This window comes from Anas platyrhynchos, chromosome 3, assembly GCF_047663525.1.
Source record: "Anas platyrhynchos isolate ZD024472 breed Pekin duck chromosome 3, IASCAAS_PekinDuck_T2T, whole genome shotgun sequence".
In the NCBI taxonomy this organism is placed as follows: domain Eukaryota; kingdom Metazoa; phylum Chordata; class Aves; order Anseriformes; family Anatidae; genus Anas; species Anas platyrhynchos.
The window spans coordinates 96,535,127-96,557,966 of record NC_092589.1 but is presented as its reverse complement, the minus strand read 5'-3'; the positions used below and the strand labels follow the sequence as shown (position 1 = coordinate 96,557,966).

The following is a 22,840-nucleotide window of genomic DNA, read 5'->3' as shown; positions in this document are numbered from 1 at the left end:
TGCATTAAAGTGTGTAAGAGGTTGTTAAATAACTAGTGATTTACTGAGTTACCTTGGTTTACTGTCAAAAGTATTGTAAATAGACTAATGTAAAATGTGGTATGCAAATACTGTAGTATGAAAAGGACACTCCACTACAGCCATTGAAAACCTCATATTTTGAAGGTTAGAAATGGTTATCTGTGCCTGCTAGGCAAAATTGAATGTATTCTAAGGAATATATATGTGATAGTTTGTTTCTTCTGATTAGGAATCAAAGAAATGGTATCAGTTGTTTTCCTTGGCAGATTGCAGGAGAAGCATGTTATTGAATTAATTTATAATCAACAACAAATAAGGTGCAGTAACAAGATAACTGGCTGTAAAAATAAAAATAAAATAAAATTAAAAAAAAAAAAAAAACATTCTGGAATTCAGTCTCTCAGCAAAAGTTTCTAAGATGTTCTAACAATTATGCTGTTATGCATTGCAGTGTATTTATGCTAAGTGGGTAGGAAAACACAAAGGACTGGAAACTGTCAACTCAAGCATCTCCAGGCTAATTTCCTATATGTGCACCTGAAGGAACAGAAAATATATATTTTTTAAGAGTATTTATTGTTAATAATTAATGGAGAAAGTCTCCCAGTTTGCTGTTTGGACCTTGGACCAGTCAAGGATGATAATTTTGTGATCATATTAATAACAAACAGAGCATTTGAAAATATATTTTGAATGCTAGTAAGAGACTGGTTCAGTAAAACAGGCATCTGTCTACCATATTTTTTCCTGATCACATCTTGGAGATGATGAGCTCTCAAATTCAATTTTATCTTGTAGGTGTGTACAAGAAAATCTATGGCTCTTCTTTGTTTTGTACTGTTTCATACCTGCTCCATCAATTTGGAATTTGTGGAGTGTTAGAAATATTATTTACAACAATTTTAAGCACATGCAAAAGTATCATTTGGAGTCTTTTTACAAGAATTTACCTATTGGAGATATAAAAATAAACTGCAGAGTCAAATAATCTAAACTAGCTTGGAAACTTTATCCAATAACATGTATTAATCTCAAAGTAAAACAGTATTTTCTTTTTGGTCATGCCAGTACTCTTTTGCTTCGCAAATACATAGTTGATAGACAGAAACAAGCACTTTTCACATTTAAGTGAAAACAGATGCATTACTTAAGAAAGGAATGCAGCCCTTGATTCAGAGTCAGAATCATCTCTTGCGTATTTCAAAATCCAGCGCTGTACAATGTATTTGTCCTTGTCCATTGCATGCAGATGTTTCTGGATGGTGCATGTCAGAATATTTTTTCATATTTGAGATATGAACTTCTGTACCTTAATGCCTTAAGCCACCACTGTATACTGTATCTTAAGTATTATAATAATTATAACCATTTGTTGGTACTTATTCATAAAATACTATGCATATCCACTCCCATACATCTTAAAACATCTGAATTTGTTTCCTCTAGAGAAGAAACATTTTTCAAAATGACAAAGGGTTTTTAGCTTCCAGGATAAGGAAAAACAAATCTCAGTTCAGAGATGCTACATCTCTATCAGCAAAGTGTTCCCCTCCTAGTCTGCTGGGATGGTTCAAGGTGAAGTTCTGACTTTACGTTTAATGTTGACTCCTGACTTTCATTTTCTAGTCTTTTGACCTGCTGATAAACTAAAAAATAAATTACCCTATATGCCATACACTATCAACAATTTGTTCATAAATTCTTTTCAAATTTTTCTAACGGGAAAGACAAAACATGACCCATTTCTGTTACACTATTGCTTTGGACAGAGTCCTACCTCCTGTAGTCTAAGGTAGGATCTAGTTTATGTACTAAGAAGTAAATTCAAGTCAGCATTCAGTTATTTCAATGGCCAAATATCTGGAAAGAAAAAAAAAAAAATGGAGTTCCTGCAGTAGAGTTGCCATGATCCAAATGGTAGCATTGCCATTAATTTAGATAGAGACATTTTTAGTTGTGGACCTTATGAAAATCATGTCTTCTAGAAAACCTAGTGCTTTTTTATATAAAGAATTTCTCAAGGATAATACTCAACATGTACAACTACAATTAAAAGTTCCAGTCTTGTATCATATCTGTATACCAATCTCCTACCCTCTCAAATTAACTGAAAATCTTATTAACGAGAGGCTTATTCTCCCTGCCTATACACACACTTTAAGAAATACATATCTTACACGTCTGCACAAATTGATCCCAAAGTAGCAAATGTCAAAGAAGAAAGTTCATTTCAGGTTTTTTATTGCACAGTTGATCTAGAGTTTTGGCCTTTGCTCTGCAGCATCGCTTACTGGTTTACTGCTAAACACTGGATTAGGTGGAACAGTGGTATGTTCTGATATGTCATCCAAATGCTTAAACGTAATCTCCTTTTGAAAGACATTCCAATTTTGTGTATCATCTGTACAGTGTATCGTCTGTACAGTGATGGTGTAAGGCGTTAAAACTGTTTGGACAAAAAAAAAATGTGTTCATGAAGCAGCAACCAATTGAACTTGCAGTAATGACAGAACAAAGTCTTCTGCTCTGTATGCAGGACCAGAGCAGAAAAGAACCTGGCCCTGCTTAACAAATTTTCTTCCCATTGTGTTTGTCCATTAACCAGATAAAGCGCACACTTCCCATGCTGTTCCATTCATACAGCCTAGAGTTCATTCAGAAACATAATGTTTCCTTTAGTTGATGGATTAAAGGCAGGATGGGGGGAGGAGTGTAAAAATGTTTGGGGATGTGCAACACTTCAGGAACAACTTTTAAATATTAATTCACACTAAAATTGCGTCTTTTTCTTTTTTACAAAACTTCAAAAGAAAATGGGTACTGCTTCTTAAATAAGCAAAATTTTTTTTTTTAAAGCAAGACGTAAAGCAGGTTTTGTGCAATTGCTGAGAAATTAACATCAGGTTATTTTAAAAAACAATCTTATATTACACTTTCAGTATAGTACAAAAACTAAGTGAACAATTTTTTTTGGCAAGCCTTGACAAATCTGGTGTTATATTTTGGTAAGTTGAAATATGAATCCAGGAATGCGTATTAGTGATCTTAAGGAATAAAAACCACAGCAAGTAAACTCAATAAGCAACTTTAAAGGTTATTGTTTGCTTTTCATCTTCACTTAGTAGACCAGGTGTCACTAGCAAAGCAAATCTGAGGAAAAGCTACTTTTGTTGGAGCCTCTTTGTGAACAAAACAGATGACATAAAGAGCAGGTGTTAAAATAGTGAAAAAGACAAACAGTAGTTATTTTACAGGATGTTTAGCTGTGGAACGGCTAGGAAAAAAAAAAAAAAATCAGGCTATTTTAAAGTATCTTACTTGGAAATCTTTGCTCAAATAAAACCCTTCTCTGTCTTGTAAAATAGAATCTGCCTTTTGATTCCCCCAAAGAGTTGGTTGGATATACTTATCCTATTCCTCTTGTAGCTGACTTCCCAGAGGCTGACAGGAAAAAGCATAGTTTTTACTAAATAAGGATGCTGGAATTTGCTTACTACTTTCTGTTTACCTGATGTCACTTATGGTACTGTGTTTGCCTACTTAAGTGGCATTTAGCACTGAAGCGTTGTGTGTGATTTTACTATTTATGTTAGGAAATTGCTTACCAGCTGGGGAGATTAGGCTGTTTTACTTTGTGTGTTTTTCATCCTGCACTGCACATCTGTTAATGTTGGTCTTAACACTACAATAGTGAGCACTGTAAATTAATAAATAGATAGATAAGCCCACATGTGGAGGGAAGTTTTGCCTGTGAAATTAAAAAAAAAAAAAAAAACTACTGATCTTACTGTTCTGACATTTTACCCAACACTTAAAAATGTGGGTGTCTCCATTAAGCATCCTAAGCCCACAAAGACAAATTTAACTGCCCACACTTCAGGCTTCAAGTGTGTGCATTTTTGATTTAAGCCTTAAGGTTCATTTTCAGGTAGATGAAAGCACTATTGTTTCTGCTTTGAAGTGTGGCTTCTGTTTCTCACGCAAATTCTCTAGCAGGTTTCTTTGATTCTATCATGCTAATTCTGTACCTCTGTAAATGATGGGAGAAGTGAACCCTAATGCAAAATGTTTTAGTAATGAAGCAACCTTAGAATCAAAAAGTGGCTACTCACTGCAGATAATTATGAATTCTCTCCATTTGCAAGAAATATTTCATTCTTAAAGAAAAAAATGGCATCACTTGAACAATTGTTTCCAGTTCCTGTGTCAATTGCTCTGTTCAGTTCTCAAAATATTTACTGCTTAGAAGATAAGTATCTTGGTACAAGACATGAATTTAGGATTATGAATTTATGATGCAATTAAACTATACTATTGCACCTTTTCAGGTACCAGTCAAATAAAGATTCGTTAAATCAAAATACATTGAATAGTATACCACTTAGGATCAAGTGAGTTCCTATAAGAATGTGAAATTGTGATCAGGTTTATTTTCTGGTAGCGTTAAGAATTTATGCAGTATGATTTTTTTCTGATCTTTCAGGTCTAATTATACACGTGTTGCCCCTTTGGCAATCAATATCATTTTCCTTCAGTTACAATGGAGTGGCATTACAGGAAGCGATGTGGCATCCAAAACACCTTTTCCAGAATATTTTTTTTCCATGAATATTTTATACTTGAGTGGAGGTGTTACAGGATGAGAAGGATATCCGCCAATGAACTTTCTTGAAGTTCTGTCACTTCACCAGGCTAACTTCACTGCAAGCCAGACTTGCAGTCTTCACTTTGAATTACAACACTTTGTCAGTGTGGCTTACATATGCTAATTTCTGCATGCAAATTTCGAGATCATGTTTCAAATATATATTTTTAAGACCCGCCTCAGATAAAGGCATGTTCTATATTGTTTAAATAGAGATAAAATAGTCCCTGTCAGCTCATTATAAATTACTAGCTGGCTCTTTCATGTCACAATTTTCAGACGTGCTTGCTGTCTGACTGCCTATGTAATCACTATGTGTCCAAGCAATTCAAATGCAATGACAAACTTTAAAGCACAAACTCTGCAGAGCAGTGAAGTTATCTGTTCCTTGCTAGTCTGTAAAATTAAGTTCTCACACTTTGAAACAACTCGTGGGTGGATAGAAAAGCAATTCAGAAAGCTAGTTTAGATCGTGTGTTTTGTGAACTTAAAAAAAAAAATAGATAATGAGATATTATAAACATAATTCTTAGGATAAAAATATTATCCTACCTTCATTAGCCACTGGGTGTTGTTTTCCATGATGTTTTCAAGCAGTTGCAGTCTTTGAACTGAATCATCATAGTCTAGAGGTGCGTCCCTCTGCACAGCATTAGAGACGTAAGAGCTGGAAGATCGGCAGTTGTCTGTCTCAGGCAAGAGGAAGGTGTAGCTGCACGACCCGTGCTGAACCTGGTACTGCTTTTTGCCAATGGTCTCCGTGCTTTTACTGAAGGAGTTGTATCCCGAAGCTAGGAAAATGCTGCAGCTCCAAGTGAAGTAAACAGTCAGCTGCATTTTAATTCCTGTGGCCAGCCAGCAGATCCGCAGCGCCTTGGTGTGCTGACAGGAGCCCAGACCGAAGTTAACCTGTGCAGAATTTCAGTGCTCTGCTGCCATGTGTCGTCTGAACGAGGGCTGGACTTTCTGGCCGTCCCAGTCCCACGCCGTCCTCCCCCCAAGTCGTGCCCTCAGCTGTCAGATGCAAAAAGGAAGAGCAGTCCCACCGTGGCTGCAAGCTCTGCCTTCCTTTCCCCCCAAAAAAGCCTCAACGCTTCCTTCTGCTCAGCTTCGTCCTGATTTTACCGCTCGGTAAATGAATCAATCACTCTCCTTTCCTTATATGATAAGTTGATAAGGGAAGGCAGACATGTGGAGCGCTCCGCTCCTCCCTCCCGAACCGCTCTCTGCCGACGGGGGGGTCGCTCACCCCCGGAATAAAAGGCGAGCGCGCAGCCCAGCGTGGGATGTCGGAGAGCCCTTGGGGAGGAGCGGGTGTTACGGGACCCCCGCGCGTCCCCGCAGCAGCAGCAGCTCTCATTAAGAATTTCCTCGGCTGAGAAATCAGTTCCGATCGCCTCCAACTACGTTTGCAGAGCTTGTAAACTCTTTGCAGCGGTGATCATTCTTAAATGCTGTCAAAAATAACTAAAAAAAAAAAAAGTTCCTGTGCTTGTTTGTTCTTCTTAAAGGATTTTTTTTTTTTTTTTTTTGATACACTGAACCAAGATGTAATTTAGCTTGTGGTTTATATGTTGTGTAATTACAGAGAAAGACACTCTCCTAGGCATGCAAAAGCAGGCTTGGGCACATCCTTGCAAAGAGAATAAGAGAGGGGTTTTAATTAAAAGTTTTCAGTCAAATGCAACCTCTGTACTGAATCTCTGACCTGAATAATCATTTATAATCATTTCAAGAACTAAATGTTTTCAAGCACTTTTTTTTTTTCCTATATTAAACATCTAACTCTGAAAGTGATAACATTAACGAGCTGCAAATCAAAAGTCAGCTGGGACTGAAAAATGAACACCTTTACAGAGCAAGTGGAAGTCAGGCACTCCCCAGGACGTGGCATGGGTGAAGAGCAGTTATTCTGTCAGCTTTTGCTAGCCCCTTTCTAGGCCCTTGGAAGAGGGAAATAACTGGAAAAGGTGAGGGAAAATCTCATAAAGTAAATATTTGGCTGTATAAAAAGGCTGTAAAAAGGAGCTTCTCCTTCCTTCTCACTCCCAGTGATCTTGAAAAAGCAGAAAATTACTAACCAACTTCCCAAACCCTGGAAAAGAACTGATTTGACTGAAATTTTGGAGGAGTTCACTTTCTCTATTACAGAAAATGGCTTCTTGGAATAGGATATTGATTAATGAAGAGAAATTGCCTCAGAGTTCTGCTAGGTTTGGGCCTGGAAGCTGTAGATTTTTCGTAATTAAAATAAACAAAGGGAATGCCACACTAGTCCAGCTAACACGGATTAGAGACCAAAATTCCTCTTATACAAGGAAAATCCCCATGTGCCTCTTGATCTCTTAGGACAGACTTTCCTATACATGTCATGTTTTATTTAGTGTATGAATGTAGGTTTTTTTTTTTATTTTTTATATCATGAAAATTGTGTTCAGGGGTTGTCAAAAACTGTTGTAGTAGCTAAAATGTATTTGCTTACATTGTTGGAAGCTGCTGGGATTTCTTTACATAACATGTTGTTACCTCTGGAAAGGGAAATCTCTAAAATTCAATTCTGGAGGGTCCCAGGAAGGCTTGGCTTGGAGCTGGACTGTGACATTTGCAATTAATTTGTCACATTTGCTTCCTGTGAGGTGTTCATCTGCCATCCTTCATCCTTCCAGCCAGTGGAAATGGAAAGAGATGTTTGGAGTTCTTGACTATACCAGTCAATAATATCTTCCACAAAATGTAGATATTTGCAGGGTATGGCATAAAAAGTAGACATTTCCCATCCATTCAACTTCCTGTTGCAATAGCAAAGCAAATTAATGCAACAGGTACCTGCATTGTTAAAGAAGATTCAAAACCTTTCTATATAGTAATTTCCACTTTTCAGTACATTGAAATTTTGGGAAGAATGTTTAATTCCATGTGCATAGCAGTCTTTTGCACATTGAAAACCTTTTGCAGGTTGAGAAACCTGCTGTTATGCAATGAAGACAGATTTATGGATTAGTTTTATAGAGTAGACTCCTTGAAACACTTGTAGGTATCTAGCCAGACATTCAAATTTGTTCTTGTCTTTAATTCTGATAGTTTTTATTATTTTTAAGTTAAATGAGAGTTTCCTGTTATGACTTGTGTTTAACTGTACTTAAATTGGTCTGTTCCCTGCTTTCTTTTCTTCTCACAGCTAGCCAAAGGAATATGGGGTCTGCACAAAAATAATGTTGAAAATAGGTATATTCCAGTCCTGAAAGCTGGATAGGGAAAATGAATGAATGAGGAGAACTAGAAAATAATCTGAATTTTTCTGCTTATATTTTCAAGGTGTTTTTAATCCCTTAGTGAGATATTAAAGGATAAAACGAGACTCACCAGTGTAGTCTCTTAGGAGTTTTCTTTTTAATTATTACGCCTCTATTCAAGGGACTGTACATATAAGAGACAAGATTTAAGGGATACTGAGAAACTGTTACACAGGACTTACATGAGAAGCATGATGAGATCAATAGTTTTTGAGTTGCTATGAAGTTTGCCACCCGTGTGTCGCGCTGGTGAGTCAGATCACCAGCCTAAGCTTGCAGCTCAGTTTTGCTGGGTTTTTGAGGAGAGACTGGCATGTCTCTAAAGGTTTGGTCTGGAGTCTGTTTTCCTTTAGGAAAGGCCAGTACATGACCCTGGGAGGCCCTTGAGCAGTAATGGGGCCAGGAGCAAAACTGAACTTGGAGGCTGCCTGCGAGGCTTGCTGTTATCTTGGACCTCCACTAGGGAGAACTGTGGTTGTATGAATACTGGGGAGAGAAATCAGTTTACCTTTTAAGTTTTTTGTTTTGTCTTGTTTTGAATGAATGAATGAGTGGCCAGTTGCTATGGCAGCTGTCAGCACTTCAGGGAAAAAGTATGGAAAGTGCAGGTACTCCTGTGTGAAATGCCAGCAAATGCCTGGTGGAAGACCCTTACCGGCACAGCAGGAATCGCCAGTTGTGCTGTGCTTCTCCTCCAGCTCTTTGAGTAACACCCTGAGGTACACTGTAGTAATGTTTTCCCCAATTTTTCCTTGACACTTCCTGGCTGCAGTGGCAATAGCTGAAATACAACCCCCAACATGCAAATATTCGCACGCATAACCGAGGGAGGATTTTGCTATTTCCCCATCTGGGTCTGATGGATTCATACTGCTTTAATGAAGTGCTCTTTCCCACTGCCCAGGCAAGTTAGTGAGCATTCACCTTGCCAACAAAATAAATATACGTCCCTTTAACCCTTCACTACGGGATAGAGCTGTATTTGGTGGATCTTCTCGAACATTTGTTTGTGATCCTTCACCCTTTCCATCCCTTTGGGAGCAGCTTTCCCAGCTGTGGAGGAGGAAGTGGTCTTCTCTGCCTCCCCAGGGACTCAAAGCCATGCAGAGTTCAGGGGGAAAGAAAGTAGTAATGGCTAAATTTAGAAAACTGGTGTGAAAAGTAAGGCAAGTTAAATACATTTTCGTCCTTGAATACTGAGGAGGAGGAAGGAAGATGCTTGAATACAGCCTTTTTGCAGAGCCTCAGAGGCATAATAACAAGTCTTCTTGCAGGGCAGGGCTTATTCCAGAAAAGCTGAATGACAGAGAAGATCTGTCTCCTGTCAATTATGAAAAGAAACATCTCATTCTTAGCCATGTCAAAGTAGGAAGGAATGTAAATTATTTGGCATGGAATCTTATATATGCCAGTACAAAATTCAGTAAAAAGTTTTAATTCAGACCAGTTGCTTCATCTCAGTATTTTTTTAAATGTTCATTGTTTTCTTCGTCTTTTATTTGTGCTGAAGATATGGAGTGGCATGTTTGCTTTCTTGATACATTTATTCTGCAAAATGAAATATTGATGCTTAATCTGGGATTTCCTGCTTGTGTTATAGCTGAGTGTATATAGTATTTGACATAAAATAGCAAATATTGGTTTGGTATATTTAAAGTACAAATTAGAGCTTTCCCCTTTTAGAAAGAAGATACTCACTCTACAGAACTCACCTTATAAGTGATGAAGTGTATATTTTGTCAAAACTAAACATTTGGAACGTTTTGCCAGATGTGTTTCAGGCAACTGCTTTTCCTGGGAAACAGCAAATTCCCTTACTCAGCCAACCCTGCTTTTATTCCATACAGCATATGACTAAGCTGCTTTGAGAGAGATGCCTGAATACCACTAACATTATCTTTCCAATTATCATTTTACTTACAGCTGCACAGCTTCTGTTTGACAGGCAAATGCAGAGATCTTGTGAGACCTCTGATAGAAAAGGAAGTAAAAAAAAATAAAAATGGATGTAATATAAGAAAATGTTGATTTAGGCTATATCTGCAGACTTTGCCACCTAAAACATATGAGGTGTTGATTTAGTAGATAAGCAAGTTCTCATTTCAGCACTGTTCATGTTTTAGCAAGAGAAAAAAATACATAACAAAATATGTGCAAAATAAAGGCACAACAATGAGAACAAGCATTTTTTGGTGCTAGATTCTTATAGGGATATTTGGACTACATATATAACTGAAAATGCTGTAGTGTGAGAATGTAGAACTGCAAATTCAAATCTGAGATGAAAATAATTCTGAAACTTGGAATAACTTAATAAAGTATTTTATATATTCCTGGTATTTACATTCCTTACATTTTGACACTCAATATTAAGTCCCCACCTTTGGTTCCTGGTACTTTAATGTTAGTTTATGATAGTTCTGTTTGTAGGCTTCACAATATTTTCTTTCACTGGGAGTATTTTAGCATAGTTCTCAGGAACAAATGTCAACAAGGACAAGACTCGTGAACTTGTAACTTAAAAAACAGGGAACTGTATCTTGAACCCTACTAGATTTTCAGTCTGCAAAAAGTCTTATCTGTTTTGAGATCTTAAACTCTTTGAATGAGACAAGTGCCAGATTATTATGTTTTCCATCAAGCCAAAACATATTGTTTTTAGCAAGGCCCATAATTCAGTTCTTTAGTACTTTTAAAAGTAACAGTAATATCTTACCAATCTTTTCTCCTCTTTCCACCACTTGCCTATTATTCTTTTTATTGCATCAGACCTTCTCCACTGGTCTCTCATTACTTGTTTAACAAAATTTCAGGATTCCACTCACTTTCTCAGCTGCTGATTATTTCTAATCATCCAGAACATCTGTTGTAACATCTTGTGAATTCATAGTCATCTCTCTGTTCTGTCTCTGATGTTCTTCCATGTCTCCTTTGAGTGCCCTTCGTTACAAAGGGAGGTCATTTACCAAGTAATACTCATATTGCGCTTTTTTTTTTTTTTTTTTTTTGAAAGGACAAGAGGTCAGTAATCTAATCCACTGAAAATTTCAGTTATCACTGTCTTGGTGACTCAGTCTGTTTCCATATGGCCTTGAAGCATCTAATTCATTATTTCAGTAAATTATGTTTTTCCTAGATGCTACGCTATTGTGTTGAAGTGTGAATTGGCCAAAACTTGGATTTCTATCTACCCTTGGAAATGCTTGCTTGCTAGCCCTGTATTCTCTTTTGCACTGCCAACACTCTTCAGTTTATTGAATCTATAATCTGCAAGATATCTTTATATCTCTTTGTTTCTTTGGTATTTTATTCTCTCCCTTTTTTGATTCTACACTTTCATGAATGTCTATAAAATTCTTATGCTGATCATCATCATCAACACATTGAATTTTTTAATATGTTCTGTTTGGCTCCTCAATAACATTTGAAATGTGACTTGTTTATGATGTTTATTATATTAGTTCTGCCCCTTTTAATAAATAATACTCAACCTAATACTTGTTAGACAACTGTCAGAGGTTCACTTATCTAGTTAATTGCCTCAAATTTGTTTCCATTTTTGAAAGCAGCATCTCTTCAACCAAATAAGCCAGCTTCATTGCTTACTTCACAGACACTCACCGGACCAACTGTTTTGGACTGTCTTAGTCTTGGGATGTCTCTTCTCAGTTAACCTGACATTTCATGTGACTGTGTGACCATTTATAGACTTATTTTGATATTCCATTTCTGTTACGTAACATCTGTTCAGAGCTTTTTGAGATCATATTTGAGATCATATTTACATTAAAATAAATCATAGTTTTATATATATGCATACTTAAATCTGCATACACTTTATATATATATATCATACTTAAATCTGTATACACTTATGTGTGGTGGCATCTACAGTATCCTAAAATATATTTGGTCTTGTTCATTTAGTTTATAACTTTTGGTATCTCATCTTAAAGAACAACAATAACATGAATGTATATTTTTTGAAATTTATGTCTCTATGACTTCCACGTTCCAGAACTTTCTTAAATGCAAAATGCTTCTTATTTTTTACTATTTCATTAGTTTAATAGTGATTTTCTTTATCATTCCAAGTTTTCAAGGGACATCTAAAGTACAATGTACAAATACCTATATAGCTGTAATCTATACAAATAATCTGTGCAGATATTTAAGAAGATTCTCACAACACACCAATGAAGTTTGTATTCATAGCACAGATGGTAGTTTTTCTCACTGTGAACATTTTTCTAATAATGAATGTTATTTTAATCTTTAAAAGATGAATCACCCACATACTGAAGTCGGAAGTGAGTCCCATGATTATGAAGAATAGTTGCTATTTGTCCTTCCTCCTTAATATTTTTATATTGTTTGGTTGTAGCACCCAAAGGCTTTGTTCATTCTCTTCAGAGTTATGTGATGACAGCAAATTTTAGCTGGTAACAAGTGTAATTACATCTTAAAGTTGAATAGCATGAGTACAAAATTAACATGGAAATTTCAGCTAATGTCAAGGATCTCACAACTGGACTGCTGAACAACTTTGACAGTTTTAAGTGCTGTGCCTTGTCTATCCCACATACTGGGCAAAGTATAGTACAGCACTTGTTTAAAGAGGTTACCATCAGTTTGAAACTGAATTAAAAAGCTTCTGTGCAAATGTGTAGAAACGCATTTTTAAAAATTGTTTCTGTAGCACATGCATATTTACTCTTCTTTATTGGATAGTATGTGAAAAGATTAACAGAGATACTCATATTACTTAGGCTCACGTACTGTTTACATGCTCATTTGAAAACTTTTTAGTTATAGTTTTGTGTATTTGGACATTTTAAAGCTAGAATCTTTATGCAAGGTTTTGACTTTTGCTGTGTTACAAGAGTGTTGAATTATCTTGATGTGGAAAGGCAGTAGGCTGTGAAAGAATCCAGAAAGCTTTTGGAAAATGAGAAATCTGTCTTACTGACATCTTAAAGAAAAATGTATATGCCATTTGTTTAAAAGGAATGTATTTTTAAAATGTCTAAGCAGTTGACGGTAATCTTGCCTTCCAAATAACCTTAGTCCTTGTGATTTAAACCTTTCTTCTGTAAGCACTCATTCAGGTTAGTGGAAGGTTCCCACCTCTGGTAACAGCACACTTCATTGATAAAAACAGCATGTCATACTTCCGAAGAGCATGTTCAAGATTCTGAATTCAAAGATAAACTGATGTCAAAGAGAGAATGAAAAGGAAGTGAGAAACTGTATAAGAGGAATAAACAAAGCTTTCACAGAGAGAGAGGACATTTATGGCAACAGTAAGGTACCTAGTTCCTGACATCTGTTTCCCTCAAGAAAAAAATACTGTACATATGCTAACCTTTTTATGGAGAGTGCAAGAAAAATATTTGCAGTGTATTTTCATATATTCATATTTGTTGAACTGTATTATGGATATGCAATTTGGAGAGGATAGAGCAGCTGCATACTATTTTTGCACTCCATAAAGATAAATCTTTGCTTACTTCAATTCTAATAAACTTCCAGTAATAGGTCTCAAAAACAGTACCAAGTCTCTTGCTATTTCTGCGCCAAAAACGGGATTCTTTTTATCATTGGTATCACTGCTGCACAAGCAAAGGAAGGTAATATAAGCATGCTCTTGCTTGCTTTTTTTTTTTATTTTTTTTTTTCCATCTTGTTAGTAAGGCATCAGAACCTGTGACAGAACAGAAGAAAGATTACCTGCACACTGATACCAAGAGTAGGGCTCCTTTGTGGACTACTTACCTCCACATGGTAGGAGTGAATCTCCTACTGCTGGGTAAATATTAACATAAGTACCCTACTGGCTGAGTTACAGCCTGTTCTTTATCTCTCCAAATAAATAATCTGCTGGAAAGATAATCCTCCATCTCCAGTGGAATGTGTACAGAAGATCAAATCTCTTATGAGTACCCTATCATTTAAATGGTATTTTTTCGTTAAATATAAACTAAATAGGAAGTCCTTTTACTGCCCTTTTACTTTATATAAATCTGAATTTTTACTGAGTAGTTCCACTACGTAGAGAAAATTCAAATATTGAAAAAATCTTTATTTTGTCCCACTAGAAATGAAATTCAGTGGCAGTCACTGGTGATGTCTTTGGTGTCTGAAAATGAGTTCACATTCAGGCTAGCCATAGCCAAACTCTAACATGTATTTATGAATATTATCAGTTAGTTCTATCTTCACTTCCTAACTTAAGGATAAACTTGATTATAGAAGGTCTGTATCTTCTCACTTGATTCTTAAGTCAATATGGTCAGTCAAATCTGCAATTGAATTCTATTCTAAATAACAAATAAGTCTTCATCTTTTCTGTAAAATGATGTATTAGGTGTTGTTACTGCTTCAGCTGCAGCCTGTGGGATGTTATTAACAGCAGGGTCCAGTGAACAGCATTTTTCTTAAACATGAATAACTTCAAATCTGATCCATAAAATTAATAAACAGGGTGATGTTGTTCTATTAATTTCTGTCTTCCATTGCTTGTTGACTACTCAAATATCATTTTTAAGGATAAAAATGTTTGCATTAGATTTAAAATATTTACTTGATGATGACAAGACAATTAGAAATCAGCCAGCTTAGAATAGTTTCCTTTTCTATCAGTGATCATTGTATCCTTGACTAAGGTGCCAATGTGGGATTCTTTGATTAAGTATAAACATCAGATCACCCAAGGCTTCCTTGCAGAGCCAGAGAGATTTCTTTTTTGATCATATGGAGATTGACTCTTGTGTAACAAGCTCAGGTGAAAGCATCTGAAGTTAGGTGAGATGAATGGCATGCAGGTCACTAGACATTACAAGAGCTGGCCTCATGCTTATTATAAAAACCTCATTGTGGACTGCGTAGGAAAGACAAGAGCCTTTTACAAACCACTTTTCTACAAAAGATGATGAGAAATTAGTTTTAAATCACCTGATTTCTTTTCTATGGTTAAAATTTCCAGTTTGACTTATTGAAGAAGTGATGGTTGTTCCAGTTTTGAGATGTGTCCCATTGTCTCAACTTGAAGTGTTATTATGAGTATATTATCACCATTTTTTTTTCATTTTCTTACAATTTTCAGACTATTATATCCCAGCTTTATTATTTTTTCTCTTTCAGCACTTGAACTATGACTTGATTAAAAAGCAGACCATAAAGAAATTGGGTCTAACTGCATTATTCATAATTCTTTCACGTTTTTCAAGGTTAAGAGCATTATACCCTTTGGTAAATGTCAGCTGAAATGTTTAAACAGTGCCTGTTCCAGAACCCCCTTGCAGCCCTCCCTAACAGATGGCTAGAAGGGATGGGCTAGCAAAGGACTGAGTTTTCAGGCAGCTGTGCGGTATTCCAGGCAGGACTACCGCAGGCAGGGAAATTGTTAGGAGTTATGGCTTACACTTCATTTTAATTTCATACCAAGTACAAAAATATTTTCAGAGGCTAAGATGTATTAGGCTGTAGAAAAGCCTCTCATGAGAAGTGATGGAATCCCCATTGCATGAGTAATTTAATATGGTTTGCCAAAACACTGAAATATGTAAAGGAAAATCCTATACTGGCAGCAGTAAGAATTAGGTGACATAATAAGCTTTTTCATCTTTAATTTCTCTCATTAAACCACATCACTTTGTTGAAAGAAAGAAAAATGTTTATGTTGGACCTCCATGTGAAAAGTGCTTATAGAAAAAATATCCCTCTTCAGATAAAAATATAATTAATATATTTGAAATAATTCTTCCATTTTCTCATAGTCATGAAATTAAAACCATCAGCCAAAAGTTAATATTAATGCCTGCAAACTGATAAGCACAGCTTATTAGCACTATTAGCAGCAGAGGTTTAATATTGGAAATTACTGTGGTTTAAATTTCATTGCAATAGTGGAACAACTGCATTTTATATTATTAATTCTAGTGATTAAACTTAAGAGATATAGTTAATCCTATTACTAAAATACTGAGTGGGATTGTGTTTCATGGAGTATTGCTTCCCACAATTGAACCTGCTTGACTAATAGAAATTTGCAACCAAATTATTCTCAGGTATCAGTTGCTTAATCGCTACTTTTGTTTTCAGGTTTAAGAAAAATACTTATTTAAATAAATAATGTAAAAAATGTGCTTCACAGAGATTATCAACATAACAATCCATAAAGTTTACATTAAAATCAGACTGCTGACAGTTTTTATTAACTTGAAACGGACTCTGTTCTGACTTCTAAAACCTCTGTTTTCTTCTATGCGAAGCAGGCTCCCTTGTATTCAGATTTTTTACCTCACCAGTTCTGCAATACAGTGGAGAAAAACTGCACTCACCTACATCTCACCTAACTTTGCTGGTGCACAGTTTTAGCCTGCAGTACACCCAATAAAGAAAAATAGCACATGCTTTTAAGAGAGAGCTTTCAATAAACTAAGAGCCTGGAGGACTGAGGAAAAGGTGATGCTTTAAGGGAAACCTATGGGCCTCTAATTTAGAAGGCTTTTCTAGTATCAGGCAGAAGCTTTTTCTGAGGTGTGTGGTGTGCACTGTGGTTAGGAGCTGCTGAAGTAGACAAAATGTGGGTCTGGTCTCCATTACTGTAATTTGCAAATACCCTGTGTCTGCTCACAGAGGATGGCCCAAGGCTTTTCAAGCTGTTAATGACATGAACAGTAGCCAAGAATTGTCTTTATTTGAAACAGCAGTGTATTTTAAAAGTAAGCTAGAATGTGTGAATCCTCAACCAGTTGCCATTTGCATGAAATTTACACAGTGAGGATTTTTCTTTTAAGAAACAGATTTCTCACCAAACGCTCACTTGACTAGTTAAACAACAGAAAGTCTTTTCAAGAGGTATCACTACTACTTAAGATACTGCCTTTCACAGATGGTCCAAACAAGAACCAGGCTGTAGAGTAAATGACACTTGATTCACTCCCATTGATTTCTCAGTGTTTGTGAATTCATTAATTGTTCATTCATTAAACCCCATATCTTTGCTGGCTGGCTCTTTCATGTCAGAATGAGGCATTCATTTGCAGAAAATGAGATGGCAGATGGTGTGCTAAGTACTGCCCCTTATTAAAACTGGGGGGTTGAAGTAATTTAAATTAATAGAAGACCAGCTGAAATGAAGATATATAAGATCAGAAATAAAGGAAGAAAAGTATCTTCTCTATTTTTTGTTTGTTTTGTTTTGTTTTGTTTTCCCTAGTTAATTTTCTCTCATTAAAAGTAGTAAGTGGCATTGTAAGTCCTTAATACTAAACGTTGAAATTTGGGACACTTGCAGACTGTTCAGACTGTTTAACTGTTCTGCATATGAATGTCAAATACACTGAGGTTGGTACTGTGTCTGCATGTTATACGTGCATGTTTCATCCGTGGAAGCATGGTGTTACTTTTCCAGTTTACTAGTACTGGTTTCTAGGAAAATATGTGGAAAGCCATGCGCCATACGCTTTTCATATGAGGCACAAGACTTGGCTGTGTAATAGAGGACATCTCCTGTTATGTAGGACACATGCCAAGCCTGCAGAAAGAAAAGATACAGGCCAGAGAACAGAAACAGAGCAATAAGTGATTACTATGCCCTTTTTCTGGTTTTAATGCTTATATTCCACTCTGGTCTCAGCTGTTATAGCCCATCTTTAATGATGTCTCTGAGCTGAATGTGATATCTAAACGGTGTATCTAGAATAGTAAGATTTATTCTCTACTTTCTAGTCTTTTAAATCTTTTATGGTTTAAACTTTAAAATGTTTTTAATTTTCATAAGTGAGTGACAGTCAGATTTGCAAAATATGGTACACAAAGTATGTCAGAACTTTCTAGGCTTTGAGTCTTTCAAAAACCTTAGTATGTGTCCCTTTGCATCTCTAGGTAACAAACGTATCTTTGATTCATAAACATGGATAAATATATGATCCTGTTAATACCTTATGTGCATGAGTACTTAAGGTTATATTCTAAAGCTTAATGCTATTATAACTTTTCTCAACAGTTTTAAGATAAAAAGCAACTGTTACCTTCTTTTGGGGTACATTGGTGTTGCCAGTGCAAAAATAGTGCAAAACAAAACTTGGCTGTTTTGCTCTGTTGATGATCTTGGATTTTGAACTATTTGGATAAAGTAAAAATGGTGGCTTAGATTTAAGGAAAATAATAAATTTTCTCATGGTTAAATAAGTATAAAAATGTTACTCTGCAAGGCATCAGTAGAAGATGACAAAATAATAAAAATGGTAATTTTGGTTTTAGTGTGATTTTGGAAGACAGAATCTTGATCTCTGAGTAGTTCAGTTCACAGTCTTGAACATGTGAATTCTACAGGAATCCTCATTGAAAGACCTTTCTTTCACTTTTTTAAAATTGATGATGTAAAAGCTGATAATATTTTATATATCTGACTTTGCCCTTGAGTGTTTTTCCTTGTATCTATTTATATATCTAACTGAATACCTTTGAAATCTTCAGTTTCAACTGGAATTGGGTGCCCTGCCTTCAGAAGCACTGGAGGAGGATTGCAGTTACAGTCACTATAGTTGTTCAGCAAGTTTCCTGGTTTAACTGGAAAGCTTAGCTAAATAACACTTGGTAGCTAAAACTCACTGTCGTGGCTGCCAGTGGACATTTTATAATATGAAAGCCAGTGCACATGCAGTTTTTTCCAAGCACTTTGACTCACAATCAGTAGGAATCCTATTCTATCTCCATTTATCATATTTTCAGTAATAAGTAAGTTACTATATCTGCCATGGTCTCACTCTAAATACTAATTCAAAGATTATTTCATCAGACTACCACTTTCTGCGAGTCATACGCCACTTGTCTGCTTCGTATTCTCTTGCTGTTAGTCTGTCTGCATTGTATCTGTGCAACTCAGACAAGAAAAAAACTTTCATATATTCAGGATGAGAATGCAAATTACTATTTTTATTTAATAAAGACAGATTGTTGAGCCTGGCACTAATTTTATCCTTTATTACCAATGAAGACATGAGAACTTCAAGTACATCCTGCTTCCATACCAGGGAAATTGGCTCAAACCGAAAGGAGGAAGACATAGTTTTTTCGTGGACTGTGTCCTTTAAATGTTAGTTTACAAAGACATTCTGAGTCAAAAGGCCAATTTTATCCAAGCAATGTCTTTTAAGATGTATGTAGCATATTCAAACAAGACAGTTTGAGAAACCTGTTAGATTTTATGTATGCATCTGATGATTGCTCAGGAACCTATTTTGGGAAAGCTGCCCACCTACCTGTGTGGCTTCCCTGGCTGATGGACACGATTTATGTATCAGAGCACTTGATCATGTCATGTAACGATATACATGTGTCACACAAGCTAGTTCTGTTTTAGCTACGTATCTAATCTTCCATGATAAAAATCAGCGTCTGCCATTCATTTTTACCACTTTCTTGTCCTTGCTTCCAGCATTATGGATGTGCAGATCTCACTAATAAAATCCTGATGTACTGCTGCGCTTTGGTTACAAAAAAAAACTTTTTACTGGTTATTTTGCTTATAATGTTAGTATATGCCACCAGTTTTCTCCCTGTGTTTGACTGGTCTGGACAGCATGGAAATGAAAAATGAGTGAATGTGAAGTTTTTGCTAAACGAAGGCACCAAGTGTTGACAGGATGGCTGATTCCAACCCAGAATTTTCTCTGCATATAAACATAGAATACATTTCATAAACCAAAGCTAGAGTCTTTGTTTGTTTGCTGTTTGGTTTTATTCCAAGTGTCTTGAGAGATGATCCTTAAAAGAAAAGAAACACTGGGATGTGTTTCCATAAACTTGTATGAGAAATAGTGTGATAACAAGTCACCAGAAAAGCGTGCAAAATTTGGAGTGAGGAAGCTGAAATTAATGTATAGAGATTAAAAAGAGCAGACTTAGGCCGAGTGTTCTTTGCAGCCAATATTCATTGCTAGGAAGAAATTAAGGTTTGTATTATCCTACTGATAGAGCTTTGATAGATTTCTGACTTGTTGTAATTGTAACACATCCTATTTCTAGATTATTTTCTGAACTGTAACCTTGCACTTCTAGAAAGTCGGGGTTTGAAGAAGCTGTGTAGAAGTTGTATAATCATTTAAAAACACAAGTATTATTTTGGTCTTTTTTTTTTCCACTGTAGCAAAAGCCTGGTTAAAGTTATGTGCCTTTGTCTATTTGTTCTCTTCTGGTGATGTTACACTGTGATTGTGTTTGCCTGTATGATTCATTACAAGCTTGCTAGCAGATGGTCACGTACACTTTGCAATAATGCTTGATACTAATAATAATCAGCTTTCAGCTTTTTCTTTTTTTTTTCTTTTTTTTTTTTTTTTTTCCTAGGGTAAACTGATAGTAATATATCCTAATTCCTAGGATATGGCTGTTGGCTGTTTTTAGCCAGTGCTGTCTAAATACTTTTATCCTTCAGTAAAAACAGTTTCTGTGTTTATGCTCAACATCTCATGAGTGAAAGGTAATTTATTTGTAGGGCTGTTAGTGACAGAAGACATAGTATTTCATCTTACAGGAACAAGGTGAAAGAGGAATTTTTTCATGACAGTATATGGTAGAAAATTTGTTGGCTTCTGCATATGAATGATTTTTTGCTGGTTAAGCCATTGGAGGCCCACAGGGGCTATATAGCTAAAGCTTCAGAAATCCTGCTTTGTCTCACATGATCCCCACACTTGTTATGGTAGAAGAAAATTGTTTATGTACATTTTATTGCATAACAATAAATCAGGCTTGTAGGAAATGTTTATCTCTAATGTTCAGAATGCTGTCAGTCCAAAACACATTCCATTTATTCAAATGGTGAAATTATAAAGGACTACTTCTGTGTAGAGCAGTAAAATGTGTATATCAAGCAGCATTGTTTTATAAAAGGAAAAAAAATGTTGAATTATGTGCTCCTACCATTATAATATGACACAGATACATTTCATCATTCTTTTAATACCAACATTAATGTATTTAACCATATTTCTAGATGGAAGTGCTGAAGAAGCCACAATATGGTGGAAGTTTCTGGAAACTATTTATAACTGTCTTTATGTTCGAAAAGGAAAATTTCTAGTCTAGCAATTTTAGTAGAGGCAGCTGCTGTGGTGCTCTTGGTGGTTTTTGTTTATCGTAATGGTAGTACACTATATCCAGGCAATAAAATTAGTTGTAAATCTGACTCCCTTAAAACACAATGTCATGTAATGGTTCCATAAAAAATGAATAAATGAATCTTAGTAGTTCAATTAAAGTTTCCTTATTTTTAACAAATTCCTTGTTCCATGCTTTCATTTATTCATAAGCAACAGGATGTACTGCAACTCTACTTAGGTTCTTGCAAAAGCCTATGACGCTGAAGTCCATGGCAGTCTCTACAGTGTAGGATCATGGCCTACAGACCCAATAAGATATTTTTTCTGAATGTAATTCTCAGTTACAGTGCAAAAAAAGTATTATTCATCTCCAGAGAGCAGTAGAAAGTACACTTTAGGTGATACAGCTTCTATTTTCAGGCTCTTTCATAAACATGTCTAAGGTACAGTGTTAAATGTTGAGCTCTGTCTTCCAGAAATTGAGGTTAAAATAATTCACAGCTAATGAAAAAAATGCTACATGAACCTGTGCCAACTTCTGTCCTTCTAGTCCTGGTTTCACAGATACAAAAGTTGTAATAAGCACCTTGATTCCTAACTCTCATACCTTTGATCTAAACACGTGAAAAAAAAATGTGTTTGTTATAAAATTTATTCATAAGATAGTTGCAGAATCAGATTTCATCTTCAGCAAATTTATTTTGCATTGTTTGTGTTGTTACTGGGCTTGTGTATGTATATATATATATAGACATACTTCTGTTCTTACTGCTTTGTGATTTATTATGTGTTGATGAGATTCTGTTGTAGACCTTGGAGGCTTTTCCAAAGACAAGAAGTTCTACTGTCATGTTTTTCTTATAATGATTTATGTCTTGTATATTGAAGTTATTTTTCAGTACTATTTAAAAGATCATCTAAATTCATGATTTTTAAAAACACTGCTATTTAATAGTTGCCTAAAGATGGTCCCAGAGGCTGTAATCAAAAAAGGGCCTCACTATTAGAAAGGTAGACTTTTGTCATTATTTTTCAGTGAACATAAAACAGGACTCTGCATCCTAGCACATTATACAAATCCAAAACAAAAGATAGTGTCTGCCCCAATGACCTTTTGATCTAAGGAAGAATGTTTCCATCCTTCTTTTTTTTGTTGTTGTTCCTGACCAGTCTGAAAGGTCACACTTTATCCATATCCCGTTTTACCAAATTTATTTGTAGTCCTGCAGCATTATCAACTTCATTTCAAGTGGAAGACTCTGGCAATAGTTGACACAAGGGATTTCTACCTGCGGAACTGATTCCAGGCAGATTTTGCTGACCTTCAAAAGGCTTTGCTGCATGGCATGACTATTTTTAAAGCTATTGAAGAGAGAGACTTTTAATGGGAATATGCTTGCCTGAGGGAGGGGATTTTTATGGGTAGTCTGAAAGGGGCTGAATTTTGTTGGCTGTTTTAAGAGTATCTGTTAATTAGTACCTTTTAAAGTAATATGTTTTGGAGAACCCAGAGAAAACATGTAAAAATTTTATTTAATGTTAATTTCCTAAAATCAAAGGAAATGCACGTTTAAGAATCAATTTAAGAGGTACTTTTTCAGTTACAACTGAAAAACTTTAGAAGTCTATCAAAAGTTTTGCCTAGTCTCAGACATTCCTCTGTAATTTGAGGTGAGTTTCAAGTTCCTGAAAGAGCTGCAGTTTCAACACAAAGCAAGGTCAAACTCTTTAGGTTTTATTGAGTAGTAGTGTTGAAATTCTGGGTTTAG

General features: G+C 35.7%; 2 protein-coding genes across 5 annotated transcripts in view; one reads left to right on the top strand and one right to left on the bottom strand.

Moving 5' to 3' along the window:
* ANGPT2 (angiopoietin 2) overlaps nt 1-5,915 on the bottom strand; it is a 43,702-nt gene extending 37,787 nt beyond the window's left edge. Inside the window, exon 1 of one of the 4 annotated variants that reach the window (XM_038175948.2) lies at nt 5,219-5,915. In XM_038175948.2, coding sequence (XP_038031876.1) covers nt 5,219-5,503 — 285 coding nt within the window. In that variant the 5' untranslated portion in view covers nt 5,504-5,915. The remainder of the gene's footprint in view (nt 1-5,218) is intronic. The other 3 variants (XM_038175950.2, XM_038175947.2, XM_038175949.2) reach the window with 3 other exon arrangements.
* Nucleotides 1-22,840, top strand: part of MCPH1 (microcephalin 1) — a 125,683-nt gene that overhangs the window by 83,610 nt on the left and 19,233 nt on the right. The gene's annotated exons all lie outside the window — the stretch shown is intronic.